Genomic DNA, 18250 nt, shown 5'->3' with positions numbered 1-18250 from the left:
CCTCTCTTTAGCAATTGGAGGAGAATGTAATTAACTTAATTTACTACGAAGGATATGAAGGATTTAAGACAACTGAGGATGGAGAGTCAAGACCAACTTTTGTTGCGGTTGAGCCAAAATTGGTTAAGGATTTTGAAGAATCGAAATCAAATCTACATTTAATAGATTCAAAAGTTAGAGGTTATTCTCCTACCATCATCCTAGCTTCAAGTTAGGGGTATGATAACATGAAATGTTAAATAAAATCGGAAGTCGGTCCACATGTTCAAGGGACTCGCCTCTTCTGTTACAAATCTTACCATCAATTACTTGGATTAAATTTTTGGGGCTAGATATCTTAAATGAAATCCAATTTTATTTGTAATTGAACTTTACAGTATAGCTTGTGATTTACCCGTGAATCTTGATTTCAGAATTGATAGTAATTCCAAGTTCACAAATATTGAGTAAGCTATATTTATTGCTTATTACAGCCATATTTTAATATGTGCTAGAATTCCAGAGATCATATATTCAGTTTTAAGAGAAGTGAAATTATGGTGTATAGTTTTAGAAGAAATAAAAAGAAAATAATTCCACAAACCCAGTAACATGGAAGTCTAATATTGTAAGGATTTTACAAATTTTCTTAATTTGCAGCTTGTGTTTGTTGCTAATCATTTCGTTATGTGGGTGGAAAGTTTAAACTGAAATCTATGAATCAGAGTTTTTGTAATTCATAGAAACAAAATATAAGGAATTTTTACTTATTAATTAAAGTATAAGGATTGTAATGGAAGAAAAAGTAAAAGTTAGGACTGTAAATAAAATTATCCTTAATATAACTTGCAAATCAGGTAACAGGTAAGAAAATTAATGGTCAGGATTAAAATACAATCATCCAAAGGTGTCAATTACAAATGGTATAGAAGAGCAAGTGGTACTGTAGAATGACCCCTTATTTCTAGAATTTAAGTAAAGATAGCTATATATATAAAATAATTCTATAGCTAAAATTGAATATTCTTGAATAATTTTTAAAATTTATTTATATCAAAAGATATCATTATTTCAAAAATATTAAAAAGGAAAATGCTATTTAACCCACTATATTGTAGCACCTTTATTGTCTCTCCTTAAATGTCAACATTTAATTTGTCAAATCCACCTCTAAAAATGTATATCTTAAATTCCAACTTTTAATTCATCCACTCCTTTAATGACACGTAAGGTGGGTTAAATAAGGTGGGTTAAAAAAGAGGGTTATATAGAAGGTTAGTTTTAATTAAAAGGAAAGTGGATAGAAAATACGGCAATCCTCATATTATGGAAAGATTAATGGACCGCAAGTATTAGTAAGAAGATTCCAAAATCATGCACATGAAATTCATAGACTTTTATACCATTCTGATCTGTTAATGTCTGTTCCATGTATTTTCTTTTATTGCTCTTTCATTTCTAACAAAAAAACTACTTCGAGTATTTTACAATAAAAGATTTTTAATTTTTAATTTTAAAAAAGTATATTACAGATTTTAAAATTAAAACATATTATGGACGGGTCTTGGAGATCCCCAAAACCCGGATCAAAAACCGTATCAAAAAAGTCAAGAATCAAAAAATATTCGTTGACTACTATTTTTCTACGTGCCAACTGAAAATTTTAATCGGTACGGTTTTGGATATTTGGTAAATGTTTGTACCAAATAATTGAAACTAGAACACAATTATATATATCATGGACTTTAACCTGTTTTATATATTTTAACACAAAATTTAAATTTGATAATGTTGAACATAAATTATAATGTTCTTATAATTTATAACAAATCAAAATTAAACAAATTACAATGTCTGTGAACTTATCTTCACCGTCATTACTGACAGAAGAAAGAAAAAACTCTTCCTGGGATTGAAGAGGCATTTTCACTGACGAAAATAAGAAAAGAATAGTAGTTATTTATTTTTATATTAAATCAAATTATAATCTGCTGAAATAAAACATTAATGAGTTGTTGGAATAACATGAGAGCACGTGGCATATGGTATAGCTTGGAAAATCATATGAGGACGAAAACAAAAATATTAAAAAGACAATAATTTAGTTTAACAATGGCACCACAAATGAACATAGTAGGGATCAAATCTCCTTCTTATTATAAACTTAATCATATTTATTTATGCTCTTAACTCAATTTTATAATGCACTAATGACATTGCATAAAAAGCTTCTTGATATTGACTTCTTCAATCATTAAATTATGTCATACTTTTCCTCATTAATTCTATCAGTCTTCTCTTCATCTAACTATAAATGCACAATCAACAATATGTATTACTTCCTCCTCATAGGTAGAATTTATTTTATAGTATAATGATTAAATAATTAAAGTAGTTTTTCATTCATAATTCATCATATTAGATTACTTTTTTTTTTTTTTTTTTATCAAAGGCTAAAATTTCCATTAATAATAACGAAAATTACATGAACGGTTTCTCAACATACTGAGTCAACTATTCTAGAAAAGATGATGAGACCTGTAAAAATACAGTCATCGACTAGGGCTAAACTAACCATCAAGGGTCACCCAATTTACAGGCTAAAACTAGATCTAATAGTTAATCTAGATTTTTGAACGTTCCAAGAAAGCCCAGATCCTGAACGTTCGAGCAAAAGATACTCATTGATTTCGGCGGTCCTGCTCGGCAGGCACCACCATTTGAAAATTGTCGCCATTGATGTAATCCCTCTGTAGAGAAAACTTCTCAATTCCGTTGTCTGTAGCATACTTGCAATCTGTTATATTAGATTACACTATATAGAATTTCAATATCTGAAAGTATCTATTTTTTGACTCTTTTTTTTTCATTTGTGATCCAAACATTTAAGATTGTCAGTTTTATTTTATTTTAATTTTCTATTTCAATTGTAACTATTTGTTTAAATTAGAGTAAAAAAAATCAAACGTATCTTTTATATTTGTAATTCTGATGATAAAAAGACAAATTGAACAATATAAAGAAATAAAAAGCGCATATTTGAATGTAATTTAAATAAATAACTACAATTGAAATTAAAAATTAAAAAATATAATAAAATCAACTATTTTGAATATTTTGGAATAACAAAAAAAATCAAAAAACTGGAATACTTATAGATAATTAAGCATTTCAGATATATCGATAGTATTAATTTATCATTTTAAAAAGGATCAGTTACACAGTAAATCGTCATTTTTATATTATTTTTCAATTTAATCATGTTATTTTGAAATTGTCAAATAAAGACATCGTTTTTAATTTTTTCCAAATCTATCACCTTTTAAAGTCAGACGAATTTGAATTGAATGCGCAAATAGAAATTGATATAGTAGAATATTTTAAAGGAGTAATTACATATTAAATCATCATTTTACACTCATTTTTAGCTTTATCACGACCTTTTATTTTTTTTATATTTATCCCAAAATCTCTCATCAACTTTCATACGTGGCATCATAGGTAGCAAAAAAACAGAAACGGAAACAACACGAAACAGACACGGGGAAATGACAAACTTTTAAAATGAAGGATGTGAAACGTGGGGGGAACATGTAAGTAATAAAAAATATAGGGGTATATTTATAATATTAGAAATTATAAAATATTATATATATTAAATTTTATTTATACATTTATGCTAATTAATAAAATAAATCTAACATAATTAAATCAAATAAAAATAAGAAGACAAGTTTTATTGTAGATAAAGTAAATAACAAAGTTGTGGGTAATTGATTTAAAAAAATTATTAGTTGATAATTTTTTAGGTTTTTTGTAACTATATAATTTTTTTTTTAATATACGGAAACGGCCTGAAATGTTTCGTTAGGAGTTTTCGAGAGTTTATGAGGATTTTCGATTTCCGAAATGTTTTTGAAACAGGACACACAACTTTGTCGAAGTTTCTGTGCTTCTTAGGCGGCATCTGATGCATTATGGCACATCACTTTCTCTTTGCACATTTAGCTCAAGTTCATCAAATATTAAACAAGTGATAGATTTGATTTTTTTTTTAAAAATAATAATTTTATATGAATTTTTTTAAAATATATAATTAAATTAAAAAGTAATATAAAATTATGATTTAATACATAATTAACCTTTTCAAAAATGCAAAAGAAATGTCCAAAGTTCTAATACTAACTTAAAGACTCATAATATAGTATATGAATAAAAATTATAATAGAAAACACAGGTAGTGCTTCTTATATATTTAAAATATTCAATGAGCTGTAATTCAAATGGCACCAGCGTTAGCAAACTGTTAGGTCGTGTGTTCAATTTCTCCTATAAACTCTTTCTTTTATATTTAAAACAAATTAAAACATCAGCTGATTTACTCATTTTTCAATATAATAACCGAAAAAAAAAAACAAGAATGGTAGCAATTAATAAAATGAAATATTGATATTTTAATTTAATAAATTAATTTTAAAATAAGTAAAATAATAAATTTATCAATTTTTATGAGACATCATAAATTATTTATCCTTATATTTTAGTCTATAAAAGATGGAACTAATTTAACCTTTAAAAATCATAAATTATGCTATATAATAACAATTGGTTTTATCTAAATTATGCCTATTATGAACTTTTTTCTACATAAGCTCTAATATCTTTTTTTTCTTCAAAAAAAAAATTGATTCTATTGATGAAGAGTAAATTACAATTGAAAAGTCATATAACAAAATTAATATATGATCTTTCGATTTTGATCTAAATTACTAACAAATCACCTAAAACCAAGTAAAAAATAAATCAAAATTAGACAAATTTGGACATCGATTTCGCATGAAAAGACCAAACGAGAACTTAAAAACGAAATTTCGTTGGAGCAGATCTTCGATTTGTCCTTTCGATTTGACTGGCAATCTGATTGATCCTTTGAATCTTACTATTTTCGATCCTTATCTTCAATTAAATTCTAAAACGTTAGAACAATACCCATCCAAAAATCTTAAATATACAAGAGATTGACTATAAATCTTGAACAATCACTAGAGATTTTTGATAGATCTAAAAAAACACACCATAAAAATATAAATTTTCAAGCAAAAAAATATTAAAATCCATACCGAAAAAACTATCAAACGGATAATTTTATTGAAATAGAGCCTAAACTTATAAAATACTAAATTTTTATGGGCGGATAAGGGTGATTTCTGATTGAGATCGGAAAATCACATCCTCTCACCCTTTAAGAGATGAAGTAGAGAGGAAATTGTCTATAGAGAAGGGAGAGAAAATTTTAGAAAGAAAGAGTTGTAGTGCTTATTTGTAGGAACTTGTTACATAAACTCTAATATCTACAGCTTATAAAATATATTCGGACCGAGATTCTCTTAAGTTAATTTTGAACGTAAAGGAGTTATTTTCATGATTATACCGTTTATTGTAAAATGAACGGTGTAAATTAATTTAATTAAAATTATATTTTTTGATCTACACCGTTTATTTTATAATAAATAGTGTAAATCGTGAACATGAACCGTCAAGTTCAAATTGAGGGAATTTCAATTCAATTTACTCACATATGATAGCCTCAATTTAAATAAAAAAAATTATTAAATAATATAAATAGAATTATATTTTTAATTGTAGATTTGAACCAAACAAAGGGCAAAAATGTCACTCGCCACGAAAATTCTGATTGTGCATATCCATTTACATCCCACTTTAATTACCTTTTCCAAATTAAAAACGATCGATAAATTAAAAAAAAGAAAACAATTTTAGTCCCATTACTGTTCTCTCCCTCTCTGCCGAAAACAAACAAATAAAATAAATAAAGCTTTCGAAATTGAAGTACACCACTTCTTGTTCTTGATTTTCAATTCTCTTTGAGATCCACACGACCAAGAAAATTATTACAAATCATTCCAACTTCCCACTTTTTCTTCAGTTTCTTGCTTCAATCTTCAAAACAAAATTTAAAGTATTAGAATTAGAAAGTATCGCCTTGCTTTTTTTGCTTTAGATTCTCCAAAAAGAAATTAGTTCATTATTATTATTATTATTATACCCATTTGGAATTTGATCCAGCTAACTACATTTTAGTCTCCTCCGCCATTCTTTTTTGTCCTAAAATACACCCTTTTCAATTCTTACTCAGTTTAGTTCAAAGGAAGAACATTTCTTGGATTTGAAGTTGGTTAAATTTCTGGGTTGTTCGTAAAATTTGGTTTGGTTCGCTGTGATCTCAAAGGCTGGTTAAATTTTATTTCTTTTTTGTTATTGGGTAAACTGGGTTAAAAAGCTTGGATCTTTTTCTTGATAAATTAGTTTGGGGATTTTTTTTAATGCTTTATTGATAATATGCAGCCTGATCAGAGAAAGAAGGTAACTTTATTTGTGTATTTATTTACATGCATGTCTGCATGAACTTTATTTGATATTAAATTTTGTAGTTGTTTTTTTTCTTATTTTGGTTTGTTGAGATGCATATATGGATTAGCTTTTGAATTTGATTAATTTGGGGAATTCAAGTTGTTCAATATTGTTATTTAGTTAGTTTTACTGGTTGGTTTAGTATTGGTTATTTGGTTGTTAAAGTGAATTCAGTTATATTTCCTATATTTTTGGAATTGGATGAGAGGAAACAGCTTGTCATGGTCATGTCTTATAGTGTTCAACACATGCTTGTGTCCCCCTGTTGAAAAATTGTGGAAGGTCCCGTTGTAATATAATTTCCATGTAATGCTGATAATGATTAGGGCACATCTTGGTTTAGGGTAATAGAAGGTTATTTTCTGTGTTACTTCCTTTTTATGCTCGAGTCAGGTAAAATTGATGAACTCCTACCAGTATATAGTAAAAAAAGTCCAGATGTGAATGAGAAATGTTTTTGTATAGGTATTTCAGTTCTATTGTGTTTATGATAAGTGGTTGTGATTCTTCAAATGCTTATTGTGATATCTGTTAACATGGTCTTGCAGTCATCTGTTGAATTGGATTTTTTCACTGAATATGGCGAGGGGAGTAGGTATAAAATAGAGGAAGTTATTGGTAAAGGAAGTTACGGTGTTGTGTGTTCAGCATACGATACACATCTTGGAGAAAAGGTTGCAATTAAGAAAATCAATGACATCTTTGAACATGTTTCTGATGCCACCCGCATACTTAGAGAGATTAAACTTCTCAGACTTCTACGTCATCCAGATATAGTGGAGATCAAGCACATTTTATTGCCTCCTTCCAGAAGGGAATTTAAGGACATTTATGTTGTCTTTGAGCTGATGGAATCTGATTTACATCAAGTTATTAAAGCGAATGATGATTTAACACCAGAGCACTATCAGTTCTTTCTTTATCAGCTTCTTAGAGGCATGAAATATATACACACAGGTACTAAGCTTAGTCTTTATTGTTGAACTGTTAATTTTTCTGTGCCTGCTATGAATTTTCTTTTGAGCATTCACTGATTATCATCAAGCACTTACTCTTTTCTTTGTTCCTGAAACTTCTATTGTCTTGTAGCTAATGTCTTTCATCGGGATCTAAAACCAAAAAACATCTTAGCAAATGCTGACTGCAAGTTAAAAGTCTGTGACTTTGGGCTTGCAAGAGTAGCATTTAATGATACCCCCACAGCTATTTTCTGGACGGTAATTTTTATTTTGTTCCAATGCAATACTTTATGTACATGTGGTCCAACAATATATCGAGATCTTATTATTTTTGTTCTTCTTTTGTATTGTTTTCTTTTATAGGACTATGTTGCAACAAGATGGTATAGGGCTCCTGAATTGTGTGGCTCATTTTTCTCAAAGGTTCCAGAACTATTATCCCTGATCATTTACTTCATATTTATTTTAAACTTGTTACTGTTGTAGTGTTTGAAAAAAAAATTCCTAGTAAAAAAATCATTTATTTCAATATTTTTCTGTTATTTAGAAAAGAAATATCATAAAATAGTCACCTTAGATACTTTTATGGCTGAGACACATATCCTCACTGGCCATAAATTTGAAACGCTATTGTATTATACCTACTAAATGCTTAATAATTGTTATGCTATTCTAAATTGCTTGTTGTACATTTTTATTCAACAGTCGGGAAGCTTGGGGGAGGGGAGCCTAATAATTTTTGTATATAGATCAGTTCTGTTAGTATGTATCATCTCCTAGTATGGATGCGTAGTGACGGAGCCAGGATTTCAACTTTAAGGGAGCCAAATTACTATATTTGTTATATGGAGGGACAAATTTTAAAATTAGGGAGGGCCAAATCGTAAAATTTAAAAATTCAAAGTACTAATCTTAACACTTCTAGAAAGTTGGAGGGGGCCATGGCCATCCCATGCCTCTCCCCTCTCTCCGTCATTGTGGATGCGTAACTTGTGACTTGTAGTAACTTGTCCAACCAAATCCTGTAAAGTTATATTATTCTATTATCATATGGCATATGGCATCATTAGTCATAGTCTTTCTTTTATTATATTCAGTATACACCAGCTATAGATATATGGAGCATTGGATGCATTTTTGCTGAACTTTTGACAGGGAAGCCTCTTTTCCCTGGGAAAAACGTAGTCCACCAATTGGATTTAATGACTGATCTGTTGGGAACACCCTCACCTGAAGCCATTGCAAGGGTATGTGATTATTTGCTCTTATTTGGAAATTATTAATTTACCGTTGATCATCTCTTTTGCACATCCTCATCTATATATGATTTATTTGCTAAGTATGATTACAATTATATGGATAGGTACGAAATGAGAAGGCTAGAAGATACTTGAGCAGCATGCGGAAGAAGAAACAAATTCCTTTCTCCCAGAAGTTCCCTAATGCAGATCCCCTTGCACTTCGTTTGCTGGAAAGAATGTTAGCTTTTGAACCCAAGGACCGTCCCACTGCTGAAGAGGTAATTGTTAACACCTCTTTATCTTTATTCAAGTATGTACATGCTTCTCTTAATTGACCTTCTTATGCTGCATCTATTAGGCTCTTGCTGATCCGTACTTTAAGGGTTTGGCCAAAGTCGAGAGAGAGCCGTCCGCCCAACCAGTTACGAAAATGGAATTTGAGTTTGAGAGACGAAGGATAACCAAGGAAGATGTACGAGAGCTTATTTACCGAGAAAGTCTAGAGTACCATCCTAAAATGCTGAAAGAGTACTTAGAAGGTTCCGAGCCAACGAGTTTCATGTATCCAAGGTATTTTGTTATAGAATTGGGATTCTTTTTTATATCAAAGTTGCTTAATGATTTGTGCTGTTTCAGATATTTATTTCTTTCCTTGTATTCCTTTGCCTGCAGTGCTGTTGACCATTTCAAGAAGCAGTTTGCTTACCTTGAGGAGCACTATGGAAGCGGTGCGACTGTTACTCCGCCTGAGAGGCAGCATGCGTCCTTGCCAAGGTATTTCCATATATTATGTCAGTGGTCACCCTGCATTCTTATCTATACAAACTTGCTATCTTGTCCACTGCATTGATGAAATTCTCATGTACAGGCAATGTGTGTTATATTCAGATAATACAGTACAAAACTCTGTACAAGTTGCAAATGATCTATCCAAGTGTTCTATCAAAGAAATGGAGAAGCCCCATGTTGAGCGGAGTGGCGGGATCCCAATGACAAGGCTACCTCTTCAAGTTCCTCAAAGTATCCAAGGTATTAATTCTGGCATTGGTCTGTTATTCCATTCATGGAAATCATTGGCACAACTATAAAGTGTCTCTTTTTATGTTTATAAGATATGATTTAAGTTGCAATTTGCTGAAACTGCTTCTCAAAATAAAAAGCAGGGACAGGCTGCATACTGACACCCTTAGTTTAGTATTTAGTTTCCGTTGATAGTTCCCTTCTTTTATGGTTATGTTATGAGGTATATGTGTGGTTTAAATTTGTTTTATCTCGAGTGAATTTATTTGGACTACATGCGATTTTCCATTAGTTAAGTTTAAGAAATAAGCAATTTCTGTTGAAAATGCTTTTCTATCTGTTTTTAGTTCAAATTCTATATTCTTATTATTAGAAAGAATAAAATGAATTTCAACCATCTCTGGAATCCTCTTTAAATTTATAGATTACTCGCATATGGCTAATACTTCGAGATTAATTCTCTTACACAGCTAGTTTCTGATTTATTTCCTGCATGATGTAATGATGAATTATTTTTAATTTCCCATCTATAGCAAGTGCTGCAAGACCTGGAAAGGTTGTCAGTTCAGTCCTACGTTATAACAATTGTGGGGCAGCAACAACAGTTGAAGCTCTTGAACAGCGAAGGACGGTCAGAAATCCTGCCATTCCAACTCAATATACTGCTGCAAACTCTTCATATCCACGAAGAAATCCAGTTTGTAAGAGTGAAAGGGGAGAAGATGAAGGGGTTGAAGGCTCCAACGGATTGCAGCCAAAGCCTCAATACTTGGCAAGGAAAGTCGCCACTGCTCAAGGCGGATCTGGGAATAACTGGTATTGATGATGTGGCAGGCTTGAACACGTCATAGCCAATGACCGGCCTTGAGTTGAAGTCCATAACATTTGATCTTGCTACCAAAGTGAAATTTGAAGGTTTCTAATGCTGTTCTCTAGCATTGTTTTCTACGAGTTCATGTGCTTGAGAAGATCTTCAGGGCTCCGATAACTTTTGGAGGGTATTTTGTAACTGACTTGGCTAATTTGAGTTGAGTTGGTTTTCGGTGCTTACGGTTCATGACCCTATAGCTTTCTGATTTAGCGCGATGACTAACACAAAAGAGGTGTATGATTTCATGATTAAGGAAAGGCAAACTAATTCGCCATTGTCATTCGTTGCAAAATACTAGTGTTTAATTTGCTTTCTTTCCCCCTCGTATGGGGCTATAATCCTAATATTCATTTGATATATTATTATGCTTCCGTGCTTGTATCTGCTCTAAGGATAATGATATGCTTTTGCTAAATGTGTAGCTAAGGAAAATATTAAGTAGTTTACTTGACCTCAAAGTTTATTCGACAACTAGAGTAGCATTTTGAGTATTACTGCCTTTACTTTTCTTTGGGCTTAAATGCGGAGTAACGAGTTGAGTTATTCGCTAATACTTGAGACCGTCCTGAAAAAAATTTGAATTGAGCTGGAGCTCAAGGCTCTACAAGCTCGTGAGTCCAAATGAGCTTCTTACACATTAAATGATATTTTAATTTTTCAATCATATTGGCTTTTATATCTTTAAATTTAAATTTGGGTGTATGATTTTAATTGTTACTCTGGTTCATAATATTTGTCACATTTTTAGTCTTATTAAGGTATTTATTGTTAGGAATAAATTTGAAATAATAACAATAAATGCTCTTTTGATATCAGAAAGTGACGTATTATGGACCAAGAGAAATTTTTAATTAGATTAGTCTACCACGTCATCCGTGGACTAAGCCTATCACATAATGACAAGTCATTAAAATGATGACAATCTTATAATATTACTATTCAAATAGTATGTAAATAAATAATAAACGAATTTACAAAATTGCCATCATTTTAATGACGTGTCATTATGTGATAGGTTTAGTACACGGATAACGTGGAGGACTGAATCTAAGAATTTCTCTATGAATCAAAATAATTTTTTAAATGCGACAAATATTATGGATCGGAGGTAGTAGAATTTTATGTTCTATAGTGAAAAAATAATAATTGAATGCATTAAATATGATACATTTCAAATAAATTATTTTCTCTACTAAAGTCCAGCTGATCTCGAACTCGAGTTCAAATAGTTAGGATGTCATGTGAGCTCGAGCTTAATTTTTTAACTTATTCAAGCTCGAGCTTGGTATAATTCGAATTTGGCTCAGCTTGCTTACATCCGGAGGCGTAGATATAGTGCAACTAGTGAACCGACTTTGAATCATAATAGCAAAAGCACAAAACTAGGCTGCTAATTTTCCATTCAGAGGGTACAGGCTTAATTCTTGACGATTATGCTTTAATCTCAAGCTAATAATATAGAATGAAGACATGAAAGCTCAAAGATCGCCACAGTTACGATATACTAATAAATAAACCAGCAATCAAATAATAATAAAGTGAAAAGAGATGGCAATAACGATGAATTATAATATTGGGAAATTTTGCATACACAACAAGCTGCTTTCATGGTAACATACGAGTAGAAATTACACCTGGATATTCACATCGACTGCTGCCGAACAGATAAAAAGGGTATTACTTGAGAGTACCTGCTTCTGGTTCCAGTTAATGAAAACAAGAGGACACAAAGACTGCCATTAAATATCTACCATGAATAATGAAATGTTAGTACAACCTCAAAAATGTCTAAGGCTAACAGTGCTCTGTTTTTTGTCCAAAAACCGAGCTATTTGTCGGTTCTATGTCAATGAATCCGTTGCTTTACTCTTCTTCCATTCAAATCACCGTCTAAGATTTCATTCCCATGTCCAGAAGCCATCACAGAATGCTCACTCATTCTTGCCACATATTGCAGAAGCTCTGTGATTACAGGAGGGCAACTTTCCTTTAGGTATTCAAATCCATCTGTTTGCATCACAGCTGAAAACAATTCACCCATAAAACTGTCATTAATTAATTACTAGATGAAGAAATGAGTGAACCATTTGTTTACAAAATTCTAGAAATCAAATATCATACTGCTCTTAATTTTTGTAAGTGCTTTGCTGCACAAGCAAAAGAGAAAACAGAGCAGACACTCAAATTTAGACAACCAACAATGACAGGAAAATTTCACTAGCAAGCCATTTGCTTTTACACACTTAATTTGACACATAAATAGTTGTAACGCACAGATGCAGCAAGCACAAGCTACGGCCTGAGGCAAATCAAATCATCCAAGGATCTGTACAGCATATAAGAACACACGCATGGGAGCCAAAGTATATAGTTGAGCAGCAAGAAAAAAAGAAAGAGTGTGCATACTGTTTACTATAATAATTATGAACAAGTGGGGCATCTTAGGTATTCTTGCACATAGATTCATCCATATAAGCTCTGGCCGTGAAAAATAAAAATAAAAATGATTGTCAGGTAACAATCAGCCCCTATATTTTTCAAGTCCTCAAGCACAAATTTACAATAAAGGCATAAAACAAGTTATCAAGAGAACTTCCTAACCATAGTTATTAAAGGCGAAAGGCGACCCGAGGCGACAGGGGTCCAAAAGCCTTAGGCGCAAGGCGTGGGGCGAGGCGAAAGCCTTTTGGAAAAAAGGCGACCAATTAAAAAAATAAAAAATAAAATATACCTTTACTAATCAACTGATTTTTATGATTTTTATTTTCTATTTACTAATTTAATAGTTTAAATTTTATTTTATGAACTTAAATATATTTTAAATTTACATTTAGAAAGCTAAATTAGCCTTTTTTGCTAAAAAAAGAGTCCTTTGAAAACTTAACCATTATTGATGTTAAAAAAAACCCATTTATTATAGATTAAAGCCTTTCAATGTATAATATAGGTCTTGGGCTGGTTAAAGGAGGCCCAATAAAATATTAGGGGAACCTCTATTCTCTTTCCCTAACCTATTCTAATTTTCCAAACCCTAGACAAAGCAGCCGCATGTCAGTCATGTCTTCTTCTTCTTCCTTCATTTTCTTTTTCGTCTGGGTAACAGAGGTTTTAATATAAAAAAAAAGAAAAAAATGCCTGAAGTCACAAAGGCGCGCGCCTCTGGCCTCTCGCCTCCTGCCTGAGGCGCCAGAGGCGCGCGCCTTTGTGACATCGCCTGCCTTTGGTCAGTTGAGGCGACTCGGCCATCGCCTGAGTCGCCTCTCGCCTGAGGCGCGCCTCAAGCGCGCCTTTAATAACTATGTTCCTAACAATACCAGGAAGTGCAAACAAAATTTACCTTTCAAATTTTCAGGCAGTGCAATAAATTTAAGACAGACAGCTTTCAGTTGGAGACACTGATGCTGCTCTGCCAAGGCAAGTGTTGTTGCAACGGTGTTAATGGCAATATCTTCACAGAGTTTAGCCTCGCACAGCATTCTAAGCCTCTCCAGAGCGTAGCGATCTGCTGCTGCAAGCAGATGCTGTGCCATCATTGTAGACGAACACTTAGAATTCATGCCAACAAGCTCTTCCATGTCTGATAGGGCATCCCAGTAAATGAAATGAAGGAATGCCTAAATTCACCCATGAAAGAAAAAAAAGTTACATTTGTGAAAGCTCATTTACTTACCTAGCTCTAAAATGCATATGGTAAGCTCAAAATCTTCAGATGTTAATCCTTAGATGATTAATTCATTTAGAACATCTCAAAAATCAACGTAACAGGTGATATGGTCAAAAAAATCAGTGGAGACATAAACATGCATAATAAAGCAAAAACAGAGTATTAGAAGATTTCCTCCTTTAATATTTTCCATCAACCTCAGTTCTTTTTGGTGGCCATATCCCATCTTCCAAACCTCAACCGGGCATTTAAGTTGCCCATGCAACAAAAAAGAAAGAATGGTGTTGGAATGTCTAGATCTTCCATTCATCCACCACAATGCATGCATGGAAAATTTTAAAGTGAAAATTCCATAAGCTAATTCAAAAGTCAGAATGATATGTAGTTTTAATACAAAGAATGAGGACAATACACTGTATTATACAAGGTCACTTTGACGATTCAACTAATTAGCCAGAGTACTGCAGCAAAAGTCATAGAAAGATGGTATGTCAAGAAACTTAAAAAAAAAAGGCAGCAAGAATGTAGTCCAACAAAAAACAATAATCCTGCCAACTGGACAAGTTATGTACTAAATGCATAATTCAACAAGCCAATCAGAAAAAGCAGGATTAGTGTAAAACTTAGCTGGATGAGTAAGTTTGTACACAAGGGCAGCCCTTAGGAGAAGAATCCAGATGTACATTCGTGTATGGCACATCACCCTGTATGACACCACAATTACTCACCCAAAAAGGTACCAACCAACATAGCCCACCTAATTCTATAAAAATTACCACTATCACCAAGCACAGGATCACATAAATGCCACACAAATCATCGAGAAAAGCGGTGATTCATTGAAGACACAATATTACAATAACATTCAGTTTTAACCATAATAAAGAAAATTGTTCACTATGATACATACAAATTGTTGAAAAGACATAAATACACAAAAATAAAACAAGTTTTCTATTGGCAGGAATGCGACTTTTACCTCGACAAACTAGAATTCTGGTTAACATAATTAGCACTACAATGAAAAGGCTATAACAGAAAAATTGCAAAGAGAAAGAGAATAAAAATCATTAGCTATGGAGAAGTAATGACAAATGATGCAAAAACATGGAATAGATTAAACAGTGATGAAATCCAAATATCAATAGAGCATTTTTAAAGCCAATAAAATTAAAAAATACTCCATTTGTCCCGTTTAAGAAGAGACGTATCTCATTTTTACTTGTCCAATCTAAGAAGTCCATATCGTGTTTTTAGTGCAATTTTATATGAAATTTCATCTTTTATCCTTTTTTCTCTTTCTAAAATTAATGACTAAAACTCTAAACACATTTTACAGGATCACAATTAATAGGGATAAAATGAGAAAAAGCAATACTAATTATTGTCTTTTTAATCTATGTAAAAAAAGTATATGGCCCTTCTTATGGGACGGAGGGAGTATATAAATTTTAAATTAATAGAAAACTTGGAACATCCTATGTTAATCATAAAAGAATAAAACAACACATGCATTAAGTATGTTCAAATAAGCAAGAATAATTACTAAATATTGTTTTCCAACTAACAGTTATGAACAAAATCATCTCAACATTCAAGTGAACATACAGGAGCATTCGCCATGAAGCAATTGGTTGATATAGGAGAGGAACATGTACCAAAGCAATAAAAACATAAATATGACAGCAACTAATATGGTAGATCTTTATATTAGTTTATATGTCTGGAAAGGACATAATTTCGAACCAGAGTTTGATAGTAATTACAAAACCACAAGAAATAAATATGAATGATTTTCTGCAAATTATAGAGAGGGAGAGAGGGAACCTTAAAAATCGGCGCTTCCATGTCCTCAACTTTTATGCACCGAGTGTTCTGATCTTTCATGGGACCAAAAAGTTGTGCTCTAAACACAGGTGAGCGCGTTGCAAGAACAAGTTTGTGAGCAGCAAAAATTTCACCATCAACTTCAATATGTACATCACTTCCCTTTCCACTCTCTAAAAGCTTTCCAAAATGTTGACCAATATCAGATGGCGGTAATGCAATGTTATATGTCTTAGGACCCTCTGTCCGAGACTTAACAACACCAACACAGCAACGAATTAACAGGGAATCATCTTTGAGGTAGTCAGATGTCTCCAGTTGAGTTCTTTTAAAAAATCGTTTATAACCCCTGCAACATCCAACAGAAGTACACATTAGACTGCGTTCTTCATCCTCTACCATATTCGTACATGTCATGAAGCTTAATTAATCAACAACACTATAGACTAATCCTGCAACTTTACTGCCTTTTCCCATTCCTTACAGTCGTATTCACGGTACTTACCATTCAACCACTAAAACTATATGTGCAGCAGTCGGATCACAAACAAAACAACTACTTTTAAATCAAAAAGCCATTAATAAGTTCTCAAGCTTAACATGGGAGATTCAACCATTCAAGGTAAAGTTTAAATTAGCTCATTTGACATAAATTACTAGCTTCCAATAGGCAACTCACATAAATTATTACACATTACATTAGTATCAAACATTTCTAGCTAATACAACAAAGCTAAGGCATAAAAATAAGAACAGCAACTCTAATTTCAAGATCAAACACAAAAACACTCACCACATACTCCCCCGATATCTAAGCGTGTAAGGCCCACTCTCAAGAGCTCTACCGAAATGGGTATGAACCTTATGATTCTCTTTACCGCTTTGATCAATCAACGAGAGCTCAAACAACGCCTTAACATCAGTACCCTCACTCGCGAGAGCAATAAATAACGATACATAAGCAGCGTTATCCTCAGGGCTTTTACCATCAGGGTAAAAATAGATTGCCCAGGCATAGCCACCAACAAAAAATGTATCAGAAGCTATGTACTTGCCAACTCCCATACCCTTAGATAAAGAGTACCCACCAATCCTAAACTCATGGGATCCATTAATCGTCTCCGTACGCGAAGTGGAGGTCGAGGTTGTTGATGTGGGTTTTGAGATTTCTAAGGCACTATTATGCCTAACTGTGCCCATCAACTAAATGGGAAATAGGTATTCTGAATTTCTATGTATTCAAACTTACTGATGCGTGAATTGAAATGGGTATGATTTGATTTGAATTGGGTAGGACTCGTTTTTGAAATTCTGGGTTTACCAGAGAATTAGGGTTTCAGAATTGATCAAAGATATGAGCTGGTTTGGGAGGTTGCAGATGTAAAATTGAAGATGGGAAAAGGTGAAGGGAGATAAATTAGATCTGGGTGTTGGATCGGGGGAGCAAGGAGAGGGGAAATTTGGTGGATTTGATAATTTGATTGAGAAATGGGAAAGAACAGAGAAAATAGTGAGATTATAATAAAGCAGCTATCTTTGTAATTGTATCTGTTTGTTTGTCCTATTTTTGAGGTGTATAAGATAAGAAATTGAAAAGCAAAGTTGGGAGAGACTCCAAACTGCAATAAATGAGCGTCCTATATGTCCCTACTTGTGTTGGCCTAAAGGAAAGTGCGGTTTTCAAATTTATGCAAATTCTGTACAACAAAGTGCGAGCTTCTTTGTGAGAGAGAGAGACCATTTTTCTAACCGGATTTGGTTGGAGGCGTGGGTCTCCGGTATTTGCCTATCTCTATGTTGGTTTTGTGTATTGACGGAGTCTGGTCTTTGCAGCGGCGGTTAACCTGTAAAACAGAATACATAGCTAATCGAATGGTGGTGGTCCGATCACCGATGTTTAAGTCAGTCCGGATTTAAACGGAGTTTGTGCGTAAGTAGTGCCCATCTGTTTGTAGGCATACATCTAATTCTTTTATAGTGATCAAAGAGTAAGACCTAGTATAGTTGAATTAGGAAAATGATTCCCTAATCTCGAATGCATCCTAATATGAAACTACCTTTTTATTCGTCGAATCCTATTAAGGGAAGACTCCTAAATAGGGTTGGACTTTAAAATAGAAAATTGAATCCAATTAGAAAAATATCTAGTAGATTCGATGAATATGGGTCTTCTAAAATCCTGGGGGATATTTGATTTTCACACGAAATCTCTGATCTTAGCAAAGCGCGTTAGTCCCGAGATTTCCGAAATCTGTCG

The 18250-nt window shown here is 32.6% G+C and overlaps 2 protein-coding genes across 3 annotated transcripts; one reads left to right on the top strand and one right to left on the bottom strand.

Annotated features, from left to right (window-relative positions):
• Window positions 1–5743: 5743 nt before the first annotated feature.
• LOC126669136 (mitogen-activated protein kinase 16) lies at window positions 5744–10859 on the top strand. Of its 2 annotated transcripts, XM_050362492.2 has the most exons (10): window positions 5744–6363; window positions 6960–7368; window positions 7501–7628; window positions 7734–7793; window positions 8468–8617; window positions 8734–8889; window positions 8970–9181; window positions 9284–9385; window positions 9480–9640; window positions 10165–10859. In XM_050362492.2, exons 1-10 carry the CDS (start codon window positions 6340–6342, stop codon window positions 10452–10454), a joined length of 1692 nt encoding a protein of 563 aa, XP_050218449.1. In that variant the 5' UTR covers window positions 5744–6339; the 3' UTR covers window positions 10455–10859. The 2 variants fall into 2 exon arrangements, with proteins under 2 accessions (XP_050218449.1, XP_050218450.1); XM_050362493.2 differs by lacking the exon at window positions 10165–10859 and having other exon boundaries at window positions 9500–9638.
• A 1192-nt stretch (window positions 10860–12051) lies between these two features.
• LOC126669137 (BTB/POZ and MATH domain-containing protein 2-like) lies at window positions 12052–17670 on the bottom strand. The gene is made up of 4 exons (XM_050362494.2): window positions 16787–17670; window positions 15994–16342; window positions 13840–14116; window positions 12052–12524 (listed from the first exon to the last, which is right to left on the bottom strand). Exons 1-4 carry the CDS (start codon window positions 17191–17193, stop codon window positions 12349–12351), a joined length of 1209 nt encoding a protein of 402 aa, XP_050218451.1. The 5' UTR covers window positions 17194–17670; the 3' UTR covers window positions 12052–12348.
• Window positions 17671–18250: the final 580 nt, after the last annotated feature.

The sequence above is a fragment of the Mercurialis annua genome, linkage group LG2 (genome assembly GCF_937616625.2).
Source record: "Mercurialis annua linkage group LG2, ddMerAnnu1.2, whole genome shotgun sequence".
Lineage (NCBI taxonomy): Eukaryota > Viridiplantae > Streptophyta > Magnoliopsida > Malpighiales > Euphorbiaceae > Mercurialis > Mercurialis annua.
This window is presented reverse-complemented; position numbering and strand designations above follow the sequence as displayed.